This window comes from Alnus glutinosa, chromosome 2 (assembly GCF_958979055.1).
Source record: "Alnus glutinosa chromosome 2, dhAlnGlut1.1, whole genome shotgun sequence".
NCBI classification, from domain to species: domain Eukaryota; kingdom Viridiplantae; phylum Streptophyta; class Magnoliopsida; order Fagales; family Betulaceae; genus Alnus; species Alnus glutinosa.
Window position 1 is genome coordinate 15,349,377 of NC_084887.1, and position 21,437 is coordinate 15,370,813.

General features: G+C 35.1%; 1 protein-coding gene and 1 long non-coding RNA gene across 2 annotated transcripts; both read left to right on the forward strand.

The window, feature by feature from the left end:
* Positions 1-2,030: 2,030 nt before the first annotated feature.
* LOC133860675 (uncharacterized) lies at positions 2,031-5,679 on the forward strand. The gene is made up of 3 exons (XR_009898903.1): positions 2,031-2,066; positions 3,983-4,076; positions 5,613-5,679. It is a non-coding gene; the product is annotated as an uncharacterized LOC133860675 (long non-coding RNA).
* Positions 5,680-10,879: 5,200 nt separating this feature from the next.
* Positions 10,880-11,983, forward strand: LOC133860308 (uncharacterized). The gene has a single exon (XM_062295939.1). The coding sequence runs from the start codon at positions 10,880-10,882 to the stop codon at positions 11,981-11,983; it is 1,104 nt and encodes a 367-aa protein (XP_062151923.1).
* Positions 11,984-21,437: the final 9,454 nt, after the last annotated feature.

The following is a 21,437-nucleotide window of genomic DNA, read 5'->3' on the forward strand; positions in this document are numbered from 1 at the left end:
TTGTTTCTTTTTATTTTTATTTGTTTTTGCTTTATTTTCTAACCAAAAAAAAAAAAAAAAAAAGAAAGAAAGAAAAGAAAAGCAAGGATTTCTGTTCTATTGTTATTTCAGGTTGTGCGGAATTTTGCGAAGTCGATCGAGCGTCCATCAAAATCGATCGAGCGCTTCATCAATCGAGCGACCTTCATAGTCGATCGATCAAACTAACACTGGAGGCGTTACCTAGAAAAGTTCAGTAGCAGAAATTTTTTGCCAAAAAAAATTATTTTTGGGCCAAACTTGTAAGTTTTAATTCTTACCTTTTTGGTGTCTTTGTTTGTTGTATGCATTCATGTTAGTCTTCATTTTCTTTTTTATTTTGTTTATGCTATTTTTCTTTTAATCTTTAAAAAAAAAAAAAAAAAAAAATTGCTAGTGTGGTCTTACGGCATTATCCAAGTGTCTAGGCAAGTTCTAGCTAGGAAAGTCTTGGGATTTAAGTGTGTCCGGAGTGACCCCCTTCACTTTCCTAGGAACGATCCTGGGCTCTTGGAGAATTCTGTCTACCCAACTTGCATTTTCTTTTAGAAAAAAAAATGCTAGTGTGGTCCTATGGCGCTATCCAAGTGTCTAGGCAAGTTCTAGTTAGGAAAGTCTTGGGATTTAAGTGTGTCCAATGTGTCCCCCCTCACTTTCCTGGGAACGAACCTGAGCTCCTGTTGAATTTTGTCTACCCCACTTGCATTTTCTTTTAGCAAAAAAAATTAGTTAATATTTTTGGTAGGATAATTGCATGCTAACAAGTGATTGTAAAACATGAATTATCACCTATATGGACCATGTTCATGTTGCTCTGATCCTCATCATTGTGCCAGTAATTGTCCATCTTGGGAAAAATTCCAAAATTTTTCATATGAGCAAATGAATACAAATTTCTCTAGCCCGGGATTCGATTCAAATTCCAATGTTTACAATCAGGACTGGAGCAACCATTCTAATTTCTCATGGCAAGCTCAAGCCATGGGAAATTGTGCTCCCCAATTTCATGAACTGCATCATCCTGAATATCTGCAGTTCGATACCCAATCCTCCCATCCTTCATCCTTCATCCTTCAATCAACTGGCACCACAATCATCATTGGAAGACACTCTCAAGGCCTTCATGCATCTCATAGGCCAAGCTATTAGTGATATGAAGAATGCTACTGTGGAAAACACTCAGGCGATTGCCCAGACAGAAGGACAGATGAAATATCTGGTTGTTGAAGTCACGAAAATAGAGGAAGAAGAGCTTCAGGGTCAGTTGATGGCTGACGGGCACTACATGTAATGACGAAGAAAATAAGTAGGGGATTTAGCCTATAATAAATTATATTTATTAAATCGATGAGACTAATAATTATATTATAGGTGATAATATTTATATTATCTAAATAAAATGAGTCTAAGATAAAATAATGAAAATTTAAATAATAAAATACTACCAATGGGTCTTTAGAAAATAATAAATAATTATTTGTATGGATAGAATGTGGTTAAATTAAATGTGGGGTTATAAATTAATTGTTAAAAGATAAAGTTTTAATAAAGTGGAGTCCTACTATAATTAATGGAAGGCTAGGCATTTAAATAAAAAATGAAATCCACCCTGCCACATGTCACCACTGAATTGGCTAGGAGAAGATAACATCATCTTCTCCCAACCACCCACATGGTGACATGTGTCCCTCTCTTTCTCCCTTTTCCTATTCATCTTTCTTTCCTTTTCTTTTCTTTTCTTCCTCTCTCTCCCCCTCTCCCCAACGCACGCCCCACTCCCTTCTTCTCTTTTCCTTTTCTTTTTCTTTTCTTCCTTCTACCTTCTCTATCGCCGCACCACAGCATCCCTTCTCTTTCTTTTCTCTTCTTCTCTTCTTCTCTTCTTCTCCTTTCCTCTCCTTCGATCACCCAAACCAGCACGGCTCGACCTAGCCCTTTTCCTTCCATATTTTCTCCCTATTGCACACACACACGCAGCCGATTGACGCAGAGACCCGGCCATTGATGAAGAAGAAAAACATGGGTTTTGGCCATGTGTAGCAAAATAGGTAAAATACCGATCCTCTTTGTGTTATTCCAACCTTTTGTTAATTTTATAGAATTTTTGGATGGGTTTCTTAGGGTTTTGATCAGAATTTTGTTTAAGAAGAAATCTACGGTTTCTATAGCTACAGGTTGGGATAAATAATGGATTCTTGTTTGGATTTATGCTTTAGAAACATTGTGGATCGGAAATGGACGGTGATTTTTGTGGTTTGGCCGAGTGGTGCCTTTTCTTGTGGATTTTGATAATTTTTTTTTTATTATGTTAGTCTATGTTTAATATTTTGAAGTGGATTGTTTGATTTTGTTGGATTTCTATAATGTTGTTTTAGTGAAATCCGAATTTAGGGTTTGATTTGGGGCTTTTGCTATGTGGGTGGATTGATAGTTGAATTAGGTTCTCTTGTGGTTTGGCCGAGTGGGTCGAGGTAGAATTGATTTCCATTGAGCCTGATTTGTTGCTAAATGTTGGTTTTGGGCATATGTGTATGAGTTGTGCTTTTAAGTTGGGTTCCTTATTATGCTTGTGTGGGTATGTCGATTAGAAATTGGTATATTGAATTTGGAAGATAAATTGTGATTGGTTGACGTAGATGGTAATTGATTTTGAGTTGTTTGTTGAAGGGAATGACTCTATGTGTTAGATCTACCAATGCTCATTGGTTTGTGACTTTATTGTGATATTGGAACGTAGGGGCTAATTATTGTTGAGGATCATTGCTAATGAGGTGCTTTCTTTGGAACCGATTGGGAGTTGGATCGTGGATTGGTTGATTAGCATGTAGACGTTGGAATTTTGGTAGTGTTAGTTTGGTATTCAATATGCTAGAATGGATTGTTGAATTGAGATTAGTTTTATGAGTAATAGAGGGGTTTTGATTTGTAGTTTGTTAATGAGGGCTAGTATATTCTCCACAATATGCTTACGATGTTGGATATTTTAGGTGTTGATGAAGTCGAATTAACTTGGGGCGGGTCGTTAATTAATGGTTGAATTCCTCATTATAGTGTTATAGGTATGTTAACTATGAGGTTGTATTAGGTTGTGGTTGTAAGTAATATGGTTCTAATCTTGGCGCAAATTGAGTAATGAGACAAAGTAGCTAAGTATAGGGCTTAATATGGATAACAAGTGAACAAATATTATATATAGCTAAAATAAATTCTAGAACCCATCTATGCCCATAGGTTTAATAAAGAGTAAAGTATTAAATGTGGTGGTTAAAATTAAAGGAACGTAGAGTTGTAAGTAGTCTAAAATAGCCTAAAGACATCATATATAAATTATTAATATTAGGGAAATATATATATAATTAGGCTTTGAATTCATTTATTAGTGTAAGTAGATAATTAATGCGATTAATTAAGTATTGTAAAATACCTATGCGTATTGGGGTTGTGCTTAACTTAATAAGCATTCTATATATATATATATATATATGGACCGAATACACTTTGTTAGCTTAAATGGATAAACAAACTAAAGACTTGATAGATAATAATAATAATAAGTTGACTAATTACTTAATTCACCTATTCGTGTACACATGATATTTATGTGTATCATCAAATTAGGGTTAAGCCTATTAAGTGTGGTATCTATATATTTATATACATACATAAACATGTATATGAGTCTAACATATAATATTAACTTAGTAAATAAATAACAATCCAATAATGGGTTAACAATAATAATGTGATATAACAATAACGTATAAGCTAATAAAAATAGTAAATACATCATTGTAATAATAAACAAGATATAATACGAACTTAAACCTAAATGATAACCTAATAATAGCTTAAGGTACCTAACTAGATTTAGAAACATGTAATGCGACGTGTAAGCATACGGGTAGTTTATGTGTCATAGAATATAGAGTCCAATAGCTTAGTCTAATATCATAAATGTTTGCAGGCACGTAAGGTGGAGGCTTCAATTGTTCTCCAACAGTGAGTTCAAGGTAACTAGAATGTGGGGATATTCGAGTCAGGAGTCCAATGTAGCCAAGGTGAGTATTCTACTCACTGAGGGATCTTTGGAATTTAGTTATATGAATTGTTTTGTTTAGTTTAATTTGATATTAATTCTATGGGGGTGATTTGGTATATATAATTATGAATTATATTGTGAAAAATAAAATATGTTGATGAATTGATATTGAAGAATGCATGAGATTTGTGTAGTGAATATGATATATATCAATGAATTGATATTGAAGATATGCATGAAAATATATGTGAATGAGTTTGTGAGATATTTGGATTGAGAATTGTAATGATAAATGGATGTTGATGAATCTTCGTTGTTTATGATTATGGAATTTATTGAGAAAATTGTTTATGATTGAGTTGGGATATATTGGATTGTAATTGTGATGATAAATGGATGTTGTTGAAATTGGAATGTATTGATGGTTATGGAATTGTTGGTAAAAAATATAGGTGAATGAGTTATGATATATTTGGATTAAGAATTGTGATAATAAAGGGATGTTGAAATTGGAATGTATTGATGGTTACAGAATTGTTGGTAAAAAATATATATGAATGAGTTATGATATATTTGGATTGAGAATTGTGATGATAGATGGATGTTGTTGAAATTGGAATTTATTGATGGTTATGGAATTGTTGATAAAAATAAATGTGATTGTATTGAGGAATGTGGTATGTGTTGAAAGAAAGACGTTTGAAAATACACATGTGATGATATGTATGTAGTGTGGATGCTTTGGTATTATGAGAACCCGGTAGTTGACAGATGATAAGTCCAGTGATGTAGTATCTGGCACAGTGGTAGGCCATAGGGCAGTAGCTATTGGATGAGATGTGTGGTAAGCCTAGCATTGAAGTGCTAGCACACGTGAGATGTGTGCCCTGCGGGTCGTAGCTTACGGGCGGTGTTGATGGTAAGTCTAGCATTGAAGTGCTAGCACTTGTGAGATGTGTGGTAAGCCTAGCATTGAAGTGCTAGCACACGTGAGATGTGTGCCCTGCGGGTCGTAGCTTTACGGGCGGTGTTGACGGTAAGCCTAGCATTGAAGTGCTAGCACTTGTGAGATGTGTGGTAAGCCTAGCATTGAAGTGCTAGCACACGTGAGATGTGTGTCCTGTGGGTCGTAGCTTTACGGGCGGTGTTGACGATAAGCCTAGCATTGAAGTGCTAGCACTTGTGAGATATGTGGTAAGCCTAGCATTGAAGTGCTAGCACACGTGAAATGTGTGCCCTGCGGGTCGTAGCTTCACGGGCAGTGTTGACGGTAAGCCTATCATTGAAATACTAGCACTCGTGAGATGCGTGGAATATTGTTAGTAGAAACCATAATAATGTGTGTGACGAATGGTGTGACTTGCACTTAATGATGTGTTGTTGTGTGGACTTAATGAAGGGAGAATAATATGGTTGAATCTTATATGTATGTATGTTTGCGTGCATTGTTTACTCCCTAGTGAGTCTTATACTACTGAGGTGGTGAACACATACTTTCACCTGTACGGCTGTGGTTGACCCTATAACCGTACAGACTTTGATGCTTTGACTGCAGATTCTGTGGATCTAATGAATGACGTTGTAGCATAGTACTTGGGATGTTATGGCTGAAGTTCGACGCGAAAGTTATAATGGTTGGACCACGGGTTGTTCGCCTCTTGGTAGACTTTGTTTATGGCTCATGTCGTCTGTGACACTTGTATTTATGAGCCAGTCTTTTGGTATGTATTTAATAGCTATGTAGAAATCTTAAACAGATAGACTTATTAATAGCTCTTTTGTTGTGATTAACTGTTGGTTATAGATTTACCTTATGCTGTGTTGATAATGTTATTATGTATTATCCGCTGCGTAGATGTAACTCTGATTATCAAGTACATGTTATGGAATGTGTACCGTATGTTGGCTGAGCGACATGTAGTCGTGCCACTGTGTTGACTCATTTGTATGTATTAAAAAAAAAAAATGGGTCGTCACACTACATGATTGATGAGGATGACTCCAGAAATCTTCATTATGAGCATGTCCAAGCCACCACCACACTTGGGAGTGAGGTAGTTTTTGAAAAGATTGTTAATGAGCCAAGTCTGGAAGATCCTTTTGAAGAGAGTTGTGCTCAATTCGAATTTGACCTTGACTTGGTACCTAAGCAAGATGAGGCTTTATTGGATTCCACTCCCGAGATACGACCTAAGAATGGGGAAACCACTAAGATATCATTCCCCAACACATCGTCATCAGCGGCTCAGGAGGAAGAGAAAAGAGAGCACATGGAATCTATTAAGCACCTTGAGCACACAGAGCCCCCGCCAAATCCAAATGTGTCTAATGACAAGGAAGTGAGTACTGAAGCTGTAACACCCCGTATTTTAAGATATTTAATAAAATATCTTAAAATATGATTTAAGACCTAATAATAATGAAAAAGAATAAATATGAATATTTATAAAAAATAAATATTCATTTAGAAGCCTTTATAGTTTTAATTTGATAAAAATTCAAATGAACCTTAAACTTTGGAATAACGAAAATAGGATCAAACGAAATCCGTTTTCATTGATTAAAAAGCCAGAACGCTCGTCTCGAAGTCCTCTAACTACCCTCCGAATTTCATAATTTTTGGACTCCATTGAGTACCCGAAAACATCCACAAAAAATTGTACCTCTGAATAGGACGAAAATTCAGTTATGTAATTTGTGGGCCCATTTTACTTACCCAAAAACCCACCCCAGCTTGTGAACTCAGCCCAGTCCACATAACAGCCCAGACTTATGTAACCAACTCAGCAGCCCACACATGTGGAGCAAAAACTTAGAGCCCAAGTGAAGCTCTCATTCACGCATGACTTTCTTCCTTCTTCCCGTTCATTGACTTCTAACCAAAATATCTCATCTCTCAAACTTGCTCCCCACGTTCAACCTCTAGCCCTTGATCAATTCTTGAGCAATCTTGACCATCAATACCAAACTACAAGAGATTCAGTTAGAGACCAATTAGAAGCAAACGCATAGTTAGTTAGAGATAAGATGCAGATTTTGTTTTAGAAGCTTCCATGGAGAACTTCGTGACTCACTGGACAGCACGACACACCCAGGTGAGCTGAACCTTCTCTCAACCATTGGATGCATCTGAGCTCAAGTGATCCAAGCCATTGGTTTGTAAATAAATAGAGGTACAGCCCCTCTTCGTTCTTCACGCTTAGGCCCCTCTCTCCTTCATCTTCTTTCTGATTTGTCTCTTGTAGGAAGCTCTCTGCATTCTTTTTCTCTATTCTCATGATTTGCAGCAAACCTTTCTCTCCCTCTGCTTTGTTCGTTCAGTAGCTCAAAAGAGAAGAAGAAAACTCTTTTCTTCTTTTCCTCTGGATGTTCGGGTAGTTCAGTAAAAGAAGGATCCTCTCCTTTACTATAGGTAAGCTCTCTCTCTGCCTCTTTCTTGGGTACCTGTTGTGTTTGTGTGTGTCTTGGTGAATAAAAGAATAGAAGAAGAAAGAAAAGAAAGAAAAAGAAAAAGGAGACTCAAGGACCCACTTTCTCTCTCTCTCGTGAGTTCTTCCTATTTCTCTTGTTTTGATTACAATTCAATACACATGTGTCCCTCTTGGTCAATTGTTCGGTCAACAAGCAAAAGGAAATGAAAACAAAAGAAAAGAAAGATAAAAGAATAGATAAGACAAAGTTGTGTGTGTTTGACGATGATGTGTATGGGTTTTTGTTTAAAAGGATATATATATATATATATATATATATATATACATATAACAACTAGAATAAAGTAAAATAATAAGAAATTTGGACATATGGTACTTTTAATATCTCAGTATTTTGAGATATTTGGTAAGTTTTTAATTAAATGCTTTGATTTATTTTATGTAATTTTTAAGTTATTAACTTTATTTTAATACTTTGTGATTTTACTATACTTATTATTTTAAGTATCTAATGTTTTAAATTGTGTTTTAACAGGGTATTCCAAATGGCATATTTAAACAATAAATCACGTCATTGTGATACCCGAGTAAAAAGTAATATTTTACAAAAGTGTTGTTGTGCCGCCAAAAATTCTAAAAGTATTTTTAGGCATTAGTGTTACTAATGCCATTATTCTGCCCGGATTTTAGAAGAATAAAATAATGTTATTATTCTATTCACTTGTTTTGAAACATAAAGTTCATTATTTATATTTGGTAAGTTATTATGTTTGTTTGATATAAAAATAAATATATATGCTTTTTAATGTTAAAGCTTTTATAATACCATTTTAACTAAAATGAGTGATTTGGTTATTATTTATAAATACCGTAATAATGCCCACACGAAATACGTAGTAATATAATTAACCTATTTTATGCCGTTATAATATTTAAGCAACATTAGAAATTGGGATAAGTGATTTATTAGTCGAAAGTGATAAAATATTAAAATAGGTTCTTAGTATTTTATACTAATATATTATCAAATGTATATAACTGTGCAGTCATTTTTCCTGTGGATCTTTCTTTGTAGCAGAGAACTGTGAGTATTTCTTACTCACTGAGGGTGATGCTGATTTTCCATAACGTTATGATTTCTGCTTTATTTAATTGGTTGCGCATGTGGAATTTGTATATTTTGTTATTTAATTAAAGAATTTAATTATAACAAAGTTGGGAGTGACGTCTGCCAACGGGTCAGGGAGTGACGTCTGCCTGAGCCAAAAATATTTAATAAACAACAGAGTAGGGAGTTACGTCTGCCTACGGAACAGGGAGTAACGTCTGCCTGTGCCAAAAAGATAATAATTATTAGAGGAGTTACGTCTCCTTAGAACGCGCTAAACGGGAGTTACGTCTCCTATCATTCGCTAAACAGGAGTTACGTCTCCTATAACACGTTAGACAGGAATTACGTTTCCTTGAATCTATGTGTTAGAGTTACGTCTCTAATGATTGAACGCAAGAAGCTCATGATTTATTTTATAATAAGACTGTGCATATAAAACTGTCATTTTATTATGTCATTGCATTGTGATATTTATTTACAATAAATCAGCAATTATAATATTATTGAAAACAGTGGACTCACTAGGTATTTTTGTATTATTGTTTCTCTCTGTATTATATATTAATACAGGTTATGAGGATGAAGAGTATCAGAACTATTCAGATGCTTAGATGGATATGAGTAGCAGTCTTTTGAGGCTAGGTTATCCCTTGTGTCGTGGTCTTTTGGATGTGATGGACTACCCTGCTTAGTTTATCCTTCCATGTACACATGTCAAACTCTTTTTATATGTCTCTGATGCTATAATATTTTGGTATTACTGATACTTTATTAAGTGCCGCTTGTGGCACGTATGTTATTATTTGAGATGTATTTATATTATCAGAACAAAGGTTATTATTTTATATGTTGAGGTTATTCAGTCAGCTCTGATGTGTCATTGTTAAAGAAAAAAAATTATATTCCGCTGCTAATTTATAACTCTGATGAGTTAGTAATGTCACGTGGAAATCGAAAATTTTCACTTACGCTTTTTGTAAAAGCGGGGCGTTACAGAGTGGTATCAGAGCAGTTCGCTTTGAGAACCGTTAGACTTGACCATAGAAGTCTAGAAATAACACAAGATCTATAGGTAAAATAAACAACTTTTTATAAAAACTTTTGTGTGAAATGTTATGGTTGATAAAATTAATAACTGTTACCTACTGTTAGGATTTCTTAAAGATGGTCATCTATGCTTGCATTGTGTAATTCTAATGATGACATGTTTCTGTGATAATTATGATGATGTATGCATGATAGGACTTTGATGTTTATTTATTGCATTGCTGAACGTGATCATATATGCATTGAATGATCTTTATAAATATATGTCTCTTGCTAATCATGTTCGTAAACATATCAATATCATTTGTATGTTAGAGAACATGTTGATATGATTTTCATGTTAGTATCTCATAGATTTGATTGGCAGATTAGATATATATATATAATTGCATGATTGCATGCTAAATAAAGGGTTTGAAAAAGAAACTATTTTTGTTTTGGACCCAAAGAAAATGTTTTAAGTATATTGAGTATTTATTTTAAAATTTGTTACTTAGATTGTGAAAAGATTTTCTGACGCGAAGAAATGATGTTTGGCCGCGATGAAAATGTTGTTAAAACAAAAGTTTTATGAAAATGATATATCTATATTATAGACATATTTTTGTTTTACACTTGTCTCTAATAGCAACTGAGATACTCCATTAAATAAGAGGGAGGAAACTCTTATTTCTCCTCTGAACGCAAGGAGTAAAACTTTTGTTCCTCCTTTGAATGTGAGGAGTAAAACTCTTGTTCCAGGATGGGAATACCCATTCGTGTAAAACAATCCATTAAATAAGAGGGAGTTAAACTCTTATTTCTCCCAATGAATAGATGGAGTTAAACTCTTATTCCGGAATGAGACTACTCATTCTTGTATTAATATTGTATGTTTTCAAAAAGTTTTGAAACAAAGAAAATTTTTATGAAACTTTTTTTGAGTATGTGTGCTATGCATGTGTATGTACACTTAGCACGTAACGCTACTTTAGGTTATGTGCCTAGTGTTGTAATGTTGTGAATGATTGTGTTCATTTACTCTTTTAGAGTCACTAGGTAAATTACAAGATTATCATTTAGAAAAGATTGAATAAACACTCTTTTGCTAAGTTTAATAAGTTAGATGACATAGTACTAGAAAATCCCCTCCTGAATAATAATTTAGATAGGAAATATCTACGTGATCTTCATTGGTTCCGAACAAATGGTGTTATCTTTATTTTGTTAACGTAATAGCTTGACGCAGAAAAGATGCCGCCTTATCGACGTCGTAAGAATCAGGACAAACATCACCATGAAAACGGTAACGGAAGGATTCCACCTCCACCTCCACCGCCACCATACAACGATGGAATACACCCGGCCTTAGTACAATTTATAGCTGATGCCACTAGACACCTTACTGAAGCAATATCACGAATTCCACGACCTAACGAACGAGCTGAACCCATAGGTTGTTCGTTGCGTGATTTTGCTAGTTTCCATTTTCGAACTTTTGAAGGAACTGAAGGACCGAATGCCGCAGAAGCATGGCTCACAGACATAGATGCATTGTACACTACTCTCGGCTGTACCGACGAGCAGAAAGTTCAGTATCTCGCACTACAGCTGACGGGTGAAGCTGGGAGATGGTGGAATGCAAGGAATGTGCTACTTGGGGAAGAAACGGTGATCACTTGGGAGATGTTCAAAGTGGAGTATAATCGGCGCTTTTTCCCTCGATCCCAGAGACAACTTCGAGCAATAGAATTCCAGAATCTGGTTCAAGGTAATATGACCGTAGAACAATATTCTGCTAGATTTATGGAATTAGCCAGGTTTGCAGCCAACCTCGTTCCAGATGAAGAATCAAAGGCTGAACGTTTTGAGAACGGTCTCAATCCACGAATCAAAGAACGAGTTATATGCCTCGAGATTAAAGACTACGCCAGGTTAGTGGAAGTAGCGTCTCTTGCTGAGAGAGGAATTCGCGAATCAACAGCAGCCTACGATCTGAAGAGGCGATTAAAGCAACAAACATCGTATTCAGAAAAGAGGCTAGCAATCGAGAGTGATTCCAAACTAATTGACAGCAGGAATTTCTCGCCCGCACTAGGAAACCAAAAAGTCCTCTGTGACAAGTGTGGAAAGCCGCATGGGGGAGAATGTAGGATGACGAATCCAAACTGCTTCAAGTGTGGTAAGCCTGGTCATGTCCAAAAGTATTGTCCCATGAATTCTACTAAAGGATCAAAGCCGCAAGGAGGCGAATCTCGACAACAGTATCCTGCCCAAGCACGAGTATATTCACTTATCCCTGGTGGTACTGAAGATGATGAGGAATATACAGATGCGACGGCAGGTAACATTCTTTAAATAGATAGCATTTGGCTTACTATTTATGATTTAGGACTTTCGCATCCATTCACTTACGCCGATCTCATGAAATTTCTAATAGTACTCAATCGTTAAAATAGTATTTATGACCGAGCAATGAAATAGATCATGGTACTTTATAAATTTTGTACCTAGACAAAACATTATTTTCTTACACCCTTTTTGATGAGTAGAAATAACCCATATTGAAATCGAGACTTTAAGCTCAGTAATAAGATTCTCTCATAGGAATGGTAGATATAATTTCAACAATACGAGAATTAGATAAAAGACTTCTAATGAAACAAACGATAGGAAGATTATTTTCTTATGTCGTTTCTCTCCCGTAATGATCAAGGTTAGGATAACCCATGATTAGTAATTAAAATGTTACACTTAAAATTGGTATCGCTAGACATAAACATTAGTAATCTATATCTTCCCTTAATGTAAACTTTATGCAATATAAGGTTTATGAATTTCGGGGACGAAATTCTGTTAAGGGGAGGGGGATGTAACACCCCGTATTTTAAGATATTTAATAAAATATCTTAAAATATGATTTAAGACCTAATAATAATGAAAAAGAATAAATATGAATATTTATAAAAAATAAATATTCATTTAGAAGCCTTTATAGTTTTAATTTGATAAAAATTCAAACGAACCTTAAACTTTGGAATAACGAAAATAGGATCAAACAAACTCCGTTTTCATTGATTCAAAAGCCAGAACGCTCGTCTCGAAGTCCTCTAACTACCCTCCGAATTTCATAATTTTTGGACTCCATTGAGTACCCGAAAACATCCACAAAAAATTGTACCTCTGAATAGGACGAAAATTCAGTTATGTAATTTGTGGGCCCATTTTACTTACCCAAAAACCCACCCCAGCCCTTGTGAACTCAGCCCAGTCCACATAACAGCCCAGACTTATGTAACCAACTCAGCAGCCCACACATGTGGAACAAAAACTTAGAGCCCAAGTGAAGCTCTCATTCACGCATGACTTTCTTCCTTCTTCCCGTTCATTGACTTCTAACCAAAATATCTCATCTCTCAAACTTGCTCCCCACGTTCAACCTCTAGCCCTTGATCAATTCTTGAGCAATCTTGACCATCAATACCAAACTACAAGAGATTCAGTTAGAGACCAATTAGAAGCAAACGCATAGTTAGTTAGAGATAAGATGCAGATTTTGTTTTAGAAGCTTCCATGGAGAACTTCGTGACTCACTGGACAGCACGACACACCCAGGTGAGCTGAACCTTCTCTCAACCATTGGATGCATCTGAGCTCAAGTGATCCAAGCCATTGGTTTGTAAATAAATAGAGGTACAGCCCCTCTTCGTTCTTCACGCTTAGGCCCCTCTCTCCTTCATCTTCTTTCTGATTTGTCTCTTGTAGGAAGCTCTCTGCATTCTTTTTCTCTATTCTCATGATTTGCAGCAAACCTTTCTCTCCCTCTGCTTTGTTCGTTCAGTAGCTCAAAAGAGAAGAAGAAAACTCTTTTCTTCTTTTCCTCTGGATGTTCGGGTAGTTCAGTAAAAGAAGGATCCTCTCCTTTACTATAGGTAAGCTCTCTCTCTGCCTCTTTCTTGGGTACCTGCTGTGTTTGTGTGTGTCTTGGTGAATAAAAGAATAGAAGAAGAAAGAAAAGAAAGAAAAAGAAAAAGGAGACTCAAGGACCCACTTTCTCTCTCTCTCGTGAGTTCTTCCTATTTCTCTTGTTTTGATTACAATTCAATACACATGTGTCCCTCTTGGTCAATTGTTCGGTCAACAAGCAAAAGGAAATGAAAACAAAAGAAAAGAAAGATAAAAGAATAGATAAGACAAAGTTGTGTGTGTTTGACGATGATGTGTATGGGTTTTTGTTTAAAAGGATATATATATATATATATATATATATATATATATATATATACATATAACAACTAGAATAAAGTAAAATAATAAGAAATTTGGGCATATGGTACTTTTAATATCTCAGTATTTTGAGATATTTGGTAAGTTTTTAATTAAATGCTTTGATTTATTTTATGTAATTTTTAAGTTATTAACTTTATTTTAATACTTTGTGATTTTACTATACTTATTATTTTAAGTATCTAATGTTTTAAATTGTGTTTTAACAGGGTATTCCAAATGGCATATTTAAACAATAAATCACGTCATTGTGATACCCGAGTAAAAAGTAATATTTTACAAAAGTGTTGTTGTGCCGCCAAAAATTCTAAAAGTATTTTTAGGCATTAGTGTTACTAATGCCATTATTATGCCCGGATTTTAGAAGAATAAAATAATGTTATTATTCTATTCACTTGTTTTGAAACATAAAGTTCATTATTTATATTTGGTAAGTTATTATGTTTGTTTGATATAAAAATAAATATATATGCTTTTTAATGTTAAAGCTTTTATAATGCCATTTTAACTAAAATGAGTGATTTGGTTATTATTTATAAATACCGTAATAATGCCCACACGAAATACGTAGTAATATAATTAACCTATTTTATGCCGTTATAATATTTAAGCAACATTAGAAATTGGGATAAGTGATTTATTAGTCGAAAGTGATAAAATATTAAAATAGGTTCTTAGTATTTTATACTAATATATTATCAAATGTATATAACTGTGCAGTCATTTTTCCTGTGGATCTTTCTTTGTAGCAGAGAACTGTGAGTATTTCTTACTCACTGAGGGTGATGCTGATTTTCCATAACGTTATGATTTCTGCTTTATTTAATTGGTTGCGCATGTGGAATTTGCATATTTTGTTATTTAATTAAAGAATTTAATTATAACAAAGTTGGGAGTGACGTCTGCCTGAGCCAAAAATATTTAATAAACAACAGAGTAGGGAGTTACGTCTGCCTACGGAACAGGGAGTAACGTCTGCCTGTGCCAAAAAGATAATAATTATTAGAGGAGTTACGTCTCCTTAGAACGCGCTAAACGGGAGTTACGTCTCCTATCATTCGCTAAACAGGAGTTACGTCTCCTATAACACGCTAGACAGGAATTACGTTTCCTTGAATCTATGTGTTAGAGTTATGTCTCTAATGATTGAACGCAAGAAGCTCATGATTTATTTTATAATAAGACTGTACATATAAAACTGTCATTTTATTATGTCATTGCATTGTGATATTTATTTACAATAAATCAGCAATTATAATATTATTGAAAACAGTGGACTCACTAGGTATTTTTGTATTATTTTTGTATTATTGAAAACAGTGGACTCACCATGTACACATGTCAAACTCTTTTTATATGTCTCTGATGCTATAATATTTTGGTATTACTGATACTTTATTAAGTGCCGCTTGTGGCACGTATGTTATTATTTGAGATGTATTTATATTATCAGAACAAAGGTTATTATTTTATATGTTGAGGTTATTCAGTCAGCTCTGATGTGTCATTGTTAAAGAAAAAAAATTATATTCCGTTGCTAATTTATAACTCTGATGAGTTAGTAATGTCACGTGGAAATCGAAAATTTTCACTTACGCTTTTTGTAAAAGCGGGGCGTTACAGAAGCTCATTCCTTCATCACAATCCCTTTTGAGACATTTCATTAGCCCCAAGCTTCAGTTCTTCAATGTCTCCAAAGCCATCTTTTGCTAGAAGCCTCAAGGATCGATGCACACAAGGTCAAAAATTTAGGAACCATCCTCCTACGAAGATCCTTCGAAGCAAGCAAGTTGGCCACCTAAGAAGGCAACACATTCTTCCAGGGGGTATCAAATTTTAAAGAAGAAAGGTTGGAAGGGATTGGTTGGACATCCATAGGATCGGGAAAGGCGCTATAAATTTTCTTTTCCCTTTTACTTTTTGTACATTTGATTTCTTTCATATTTTATTTGATTTCTTGTTATTTTATTTTTGTTCCTAACAGCAATTAACCTTTTGATGTTTGTTTCTATGAGAAAATGTTGCTGTTAGTTTTGTTGATAGGTGTTTGGTGTTTAAGTTTGGGGGACTCCCTAGCCTTTTACACACCTCGAATAGTCCTTCCCTTCTGGTAACATATTTCTACACTACACATTGAGGACATTGTATAATTCAAGTTTGGGGTATGGACAAAAAAACACTGTTTGTTTGCATATTTTTTATTTTGTTGTTTGTTTGGTTATTTTAAGTTGTCTTTTTGTTCCTAAAATTCTAAAGAAAAAAAATAAAAATTGTTGTTGTCAAGTTTGAGTTAAACCATAGTTGTGGTTTGCATTTCATTGGCTTGCTTAAAGTGTTGAACATTTTATCATGTTATTAGGAATCTGAGTCTTGACTTATTTTTGGGCTAGTAAGACTTCACTTGTTTGAGTTAAATTATCACAAGCACATTAGCATGCAATCTGTGGGGTATTAATTTTTGCTTAATCATTGTGTATTTTGAGAATTGTTGGATGGTCTGTTGGACAAATAACCTTGGCTTGTAAGATTTATTTACATGACAAAAAAGAAAAAAAGAAAAAAAAAAAGAATGAGTTCATTTTGAGTTTTTCATTGAGTAACAGGGCCTCTTGCCTCACTAAGTATTGAGTGTTCGCGTCAAAAGGTGAGAATTTCAATTTGGTTGATTGTATGGCTAGTTTGGCTTCGTAGCCTTTTTGGCTTGAGTAATTAAGCCCTTAAGGATGTTTCTACATTTAGTGCCCTAAAACCATCTGGTTTGGGAGTCACTAGCCCAACACTCGTTACGTGGGTCAATTAGAAAGATTAAAGAAGTCGAGCATTGCACAGCCTACACAAAAACAAAAAAAAAAAAAAAAAAATTACTATAAATAAAATAAAATAATTTATATATCTTGCCTTGGTTGTTTCATTTGATAGGGATTCTAATGATTTTTGAGGTACTTATCTTGAGATTAAAATGAAACCTCATGATTGTATGTTAATTTCACTCAACACGTGTGAGAATAGGTGATGTCTTAATTGTCCATTATGAGTGATTCGATGTTGGATCCCCTGTTGATGTTGATGATGGTGTTTGTCTTTTTAAGCATGCTAATGACGTATGAACCATGGTTTGTATGAAAATTCTTTCTTGTTGACAACATAGTGTTTCAATGTTTGTGGGTATCATTTCTGGCAAACCCTCACAAGACTTCACTTGTCCTCTAGGAAGTCCTAGGGGTCCAAAAGGCTGGTTGCATACGCTAAATGCAATCGTCTCTCCCACGAATGTGGATTTATGTTTCTTGCTTTGATTTTATTTTTCATTTTGTTTTGCTAAGGAACTAGCAAAATGTAAGTTTGGGGGTATTTGATGAGTGCCAAATATTGTATATTTGGACCCCTTAATTCACATTTGTTAAACCTTTAGCTTTGTTATTTTTTAATGTTTTTGGTTAGTTTTTTGTATTTTGGTATTTTGCAGATCATGGAGAGAAAACGGTAGTTTTAAATTGAAAAATGCAAAGTTTGGAAGTCAAAATCAAATTAGAATAAATTTCAAGTTCTGCACAAGTCATAGTATTTGACCATAAATTTCAAGAACTTGAAGCATGCATAGTAATGAGTTGTGAAAAGAGCATGATTTGTAATGATTTGCATGTAAGATAGCATGAACACAGAGCACAAATAGTGTAGTAGCACTAGCATAACAAAATCATGTACGCTAAACGAGCTCAGAGGTTGGAACCTCATAGGTGGAAATAGTGGGTTTCAGGGAGTTGTAGCTCATCGCCTCAGAAACAGCAAGTCCAGAGAGTTGTAGCTCCTGGCACCAGTGAGTTGTAGCTTGTTGTGAGTTTTAAATTACTCGCAAGTGCACGAATCATTTGCAATATAGTGTGTGCAAGTGCGAGGTCAAATCCACAGGGAATTATGTTGGAAAAATTAATTTCTGTCTAAACTAATTCAATTTTATCCTCTTTCAAATTAAATGATTCGATGTATCCATCGGTTGAAACACATTGAATATCTAACTTTTAATAAATAATCATTCAACTAAAAGACAAAAATCAGTTAATTGAATATTGGACTTGAACAATATTTTGATAAACATCGGGATTACATAAAATAAAATAACAAAAATGAAAGTGTTATCAATGGCGAGGTTTCATCTTCAACCTTAGTTGAAGATGTAGCCTCTCATGACTAAAAACAAAATACTAACTTTTATTAAAATCATAAAAATAAAAATAAAACTTACAAAGTGCTACAGGCCTTGGTGGGAAAATAAAATATAACATGAATTGCTCCTCTCCACCACTACACGTTCACATTTTGTCCTCTAGTGTATGTACACATTTAGCCCCTTAGGTCGGGCGCCTCACACCCCTCATGTCTCCCTCCAAAGAAACTTATAAATAGGTATATATATATAACTTCTGCAAGTCCATCAAGCAAGGTTAGAAAAACTGGCGCCTCCATTCATGTTTTAGGTTTAGAAAAAACTAACTTGCGTTGCACCATGCATTTCTTTCCCATTATTTTTTTTTTGCCTATTGTAGGTCACGTGTGTTTCGGTCCCTACTAGCACCGCACGTTCTTGGAGAGAAACATATATGTAGTAAATGTTCGGTGCTACCACTTCACGTCTTGGTGCACTGCGTATGGAAAGATATGAAGTCTGTTTCAGTGCTGTCCAGTATCACGTGTATATATCCCTTCAAGCACAGCTTGCTCCTTCATGGAAAGAATAATGTGTAAAGCAATTAATGGTGCACGGTTAGGTGCTGCCTTTCCTTATGAGAATAACGTGTGGGTGTAGCTGTTGCTCTTAAGGAAAGTCGGTGGCTCTTCTAAAATTTCATGCATGCAGAATAACGTGTGTTGTCCCTCGGCACAATAAAAAGCTCTAGTTCGGCTACGACCCACAGGTGTAGAAAAATATTCTGAATTTTTGCACTTCTACCCGTCCCAATGCTGCCTTAAAAAAATATATATATATTTCTTTTATGGCGCCACACGACTTGTATAAATTATTCTCTCCAAATTTACTCTAAAGCTTCCAGATTTTGGGTACAATTTGACCCGACTGTGAAAGATAATTCCGCTTCTTTGCAATTTCACATAAAATTTGTCATTTTCTCTCAATGCCCTGCAAAATACTAAAACAGTGAAACTAACCAAAAATATTTGAAAATAACAAAGCTAAAGGTTTAGCAAATGCAAATTAAGGAGTCCAGATATACAATATTTGGCACTCATTAAACACCCCCAAACTTACATTTTGTTAATCCCTTAGCAAAACAAAATAAAAGATAAAATCAAAACATGAAAGATAAATCCTCTTTTGTGAGAGAGACGATTGCATTTAGCATATGCAACAAGCCTATTAATCCCCTAGGACTCCATAGTGGACGACTGAAGTCTCATGAGGATTTGCCAGAAATGATACCCACAAGCATTTTAAAGCACTATGTTGTTGACAAACTAGGACCTCTACACAAACACATGGTTCATACATCATGAGTCGGTTTAACAAAGTGAACATCACAATTCAAGGGGTCAAGATGGGGTTGATAGGAACCTTGGGTGCATCAAAATTAAAATACCATCTTTCCAATGTAGGAATGACCCTGAAGCATATTTAGAGTGGGAGAAGAAAATAGAGTCGACTTTTGCTTGTCATAATTATTCAAAGGAGAAAAAAATGAAGCTGGCAGTAATTGAGTTCACTAATTATGCAATTATTTGGTGGGATCAATTAGTGACCAATAGGAGGAAAAATCAGGAGAGACCTATAGAAACTTGGGGTGAGTTGAAAACTCTCCTGCAGTGGAGATTTGTACCTAGCCACTACTATAGAGACCTATACCACAAATTACAAAACCTTACACAAGGGTCTAGGAGTGTAAAGGATTACCATAAGGAGATGGAGGTGGCTGTGATTCAGGCTAATGTAGAGAAGGATCGGGTGGTCACAATGGCCAGATTTTTAAGTGGTTTGAATAAGGACATAGCCAATGTAGTTGAGTTGCATTATTATGTGGAGGTAGAAGACATGGTGCACATCGCTATGAAGATGGAGAGGTAGTTACAGAGAAAGGGGGCAGCAAGGTATACTTCAGTTTCTAGCACTCCTTGGAAACCAAAGTGGGATAGAAATGATCGAGCTGCAGTAAAGGATGGACAAGCAATCAAGCTTGCTCTTTTAGCCCCAAAACAGGTCTATGAGGACCAACTTAAGCTGAAAAGTGAGATTGAACAAAGGAAAGGGTGAGATCGAGACACAAGAAAGAAAAATAAGGGTGAGGCCAAAATCTCAAGAAAAAGAGAGTGAAAAAGAAAATAGAAAGGTGGCTGAGATTAAAGAAAAGAGAATGGAGCCACTAGAGAAAAAAGAAAGAGAACTTGCAGAGAGAAAAAGAAAGACAAATATGAGTTTTTATGCACAAGAGAGTGAGACTAAGAGGGCCTTCTTAGAAGATCAGCCCTATGAGTTTTATTGTTTACAAAGAAATTTTCTCTTAATCTGGATGAAACTAACCAATCTATTCCTAGTTTGGTTGTTTCTTTGTTGCAGGAGTCAAAGGATGTATTTTGGGAGAAGATGCTAAGTGGGTTGCCACCCATTAGAGGTATTGAGCATCAAATTGATTTCGTACCTGGAGTTGTTATTCCAAGCAGATCAGCCTATAGGAGTAATCTGGAGGAGACCAAGGAGCTTCAAAGGCAAGTTGGAGATTTGATGTGCAACGGGTACCTAAGAGAGAACATGGGCACATGTGCAGTACCAGTGCTACCAGTGCCACAGAAGGATGGGACTTGGAGGATGTACGTTGATTGCAAAGCGGTCAACAATATTACAGTAACGTATCGTCATCCCATTCCTAGATTATATGATATTCTTGATGAATTGCACGGCTCGTATATTTTTAGTAAAATAGATCTTAAAAGTGGATACCATCACATTAGAATGAAAAAGGAAAATGAATGGTAAATTGCTTTTAAGACTAAATTGGACTTTATGAATGGTTGGTTATGCCATTTGGACTTACAAATGCGCCTAGTATTTTCATGAGATTAATGTACAATGTATTAAGCGCATTCATAGGCAAATTTGTAGTCGTATACTATGGTGATATCGTCGTGTACAACAAGAACTTAGATGAACATATTGAGCATTTGAGATGTGTGTTCGATGTGTTGAGATATGAAAAGTTGTATGCTAAATTTAATAAATATACATTTTGTATGGAAAATGATGTTTTTCTTGGTTATGTTGTTGGTACAAAAGGTATTGAGGTGGATGAAGAGAAAGTCAAGGCTATCTAAGAGTGGCCAACGCCTAAAGGCATCATTGAGGTAAGAAGCTTTCATGGTTTAGCTAGCTTTTACAGGTGTTTTGTTAAGGATTTTTGCACCATTGCTGCACCACTCACTGAAATAATTAAAAAGAATGTTGGATTTCATTGGAGGATTGATCAAGCGAATGCATTTGCTACAATTAAAGAAAGGTTATGTTCTACACTTGTGTTAGGATTAC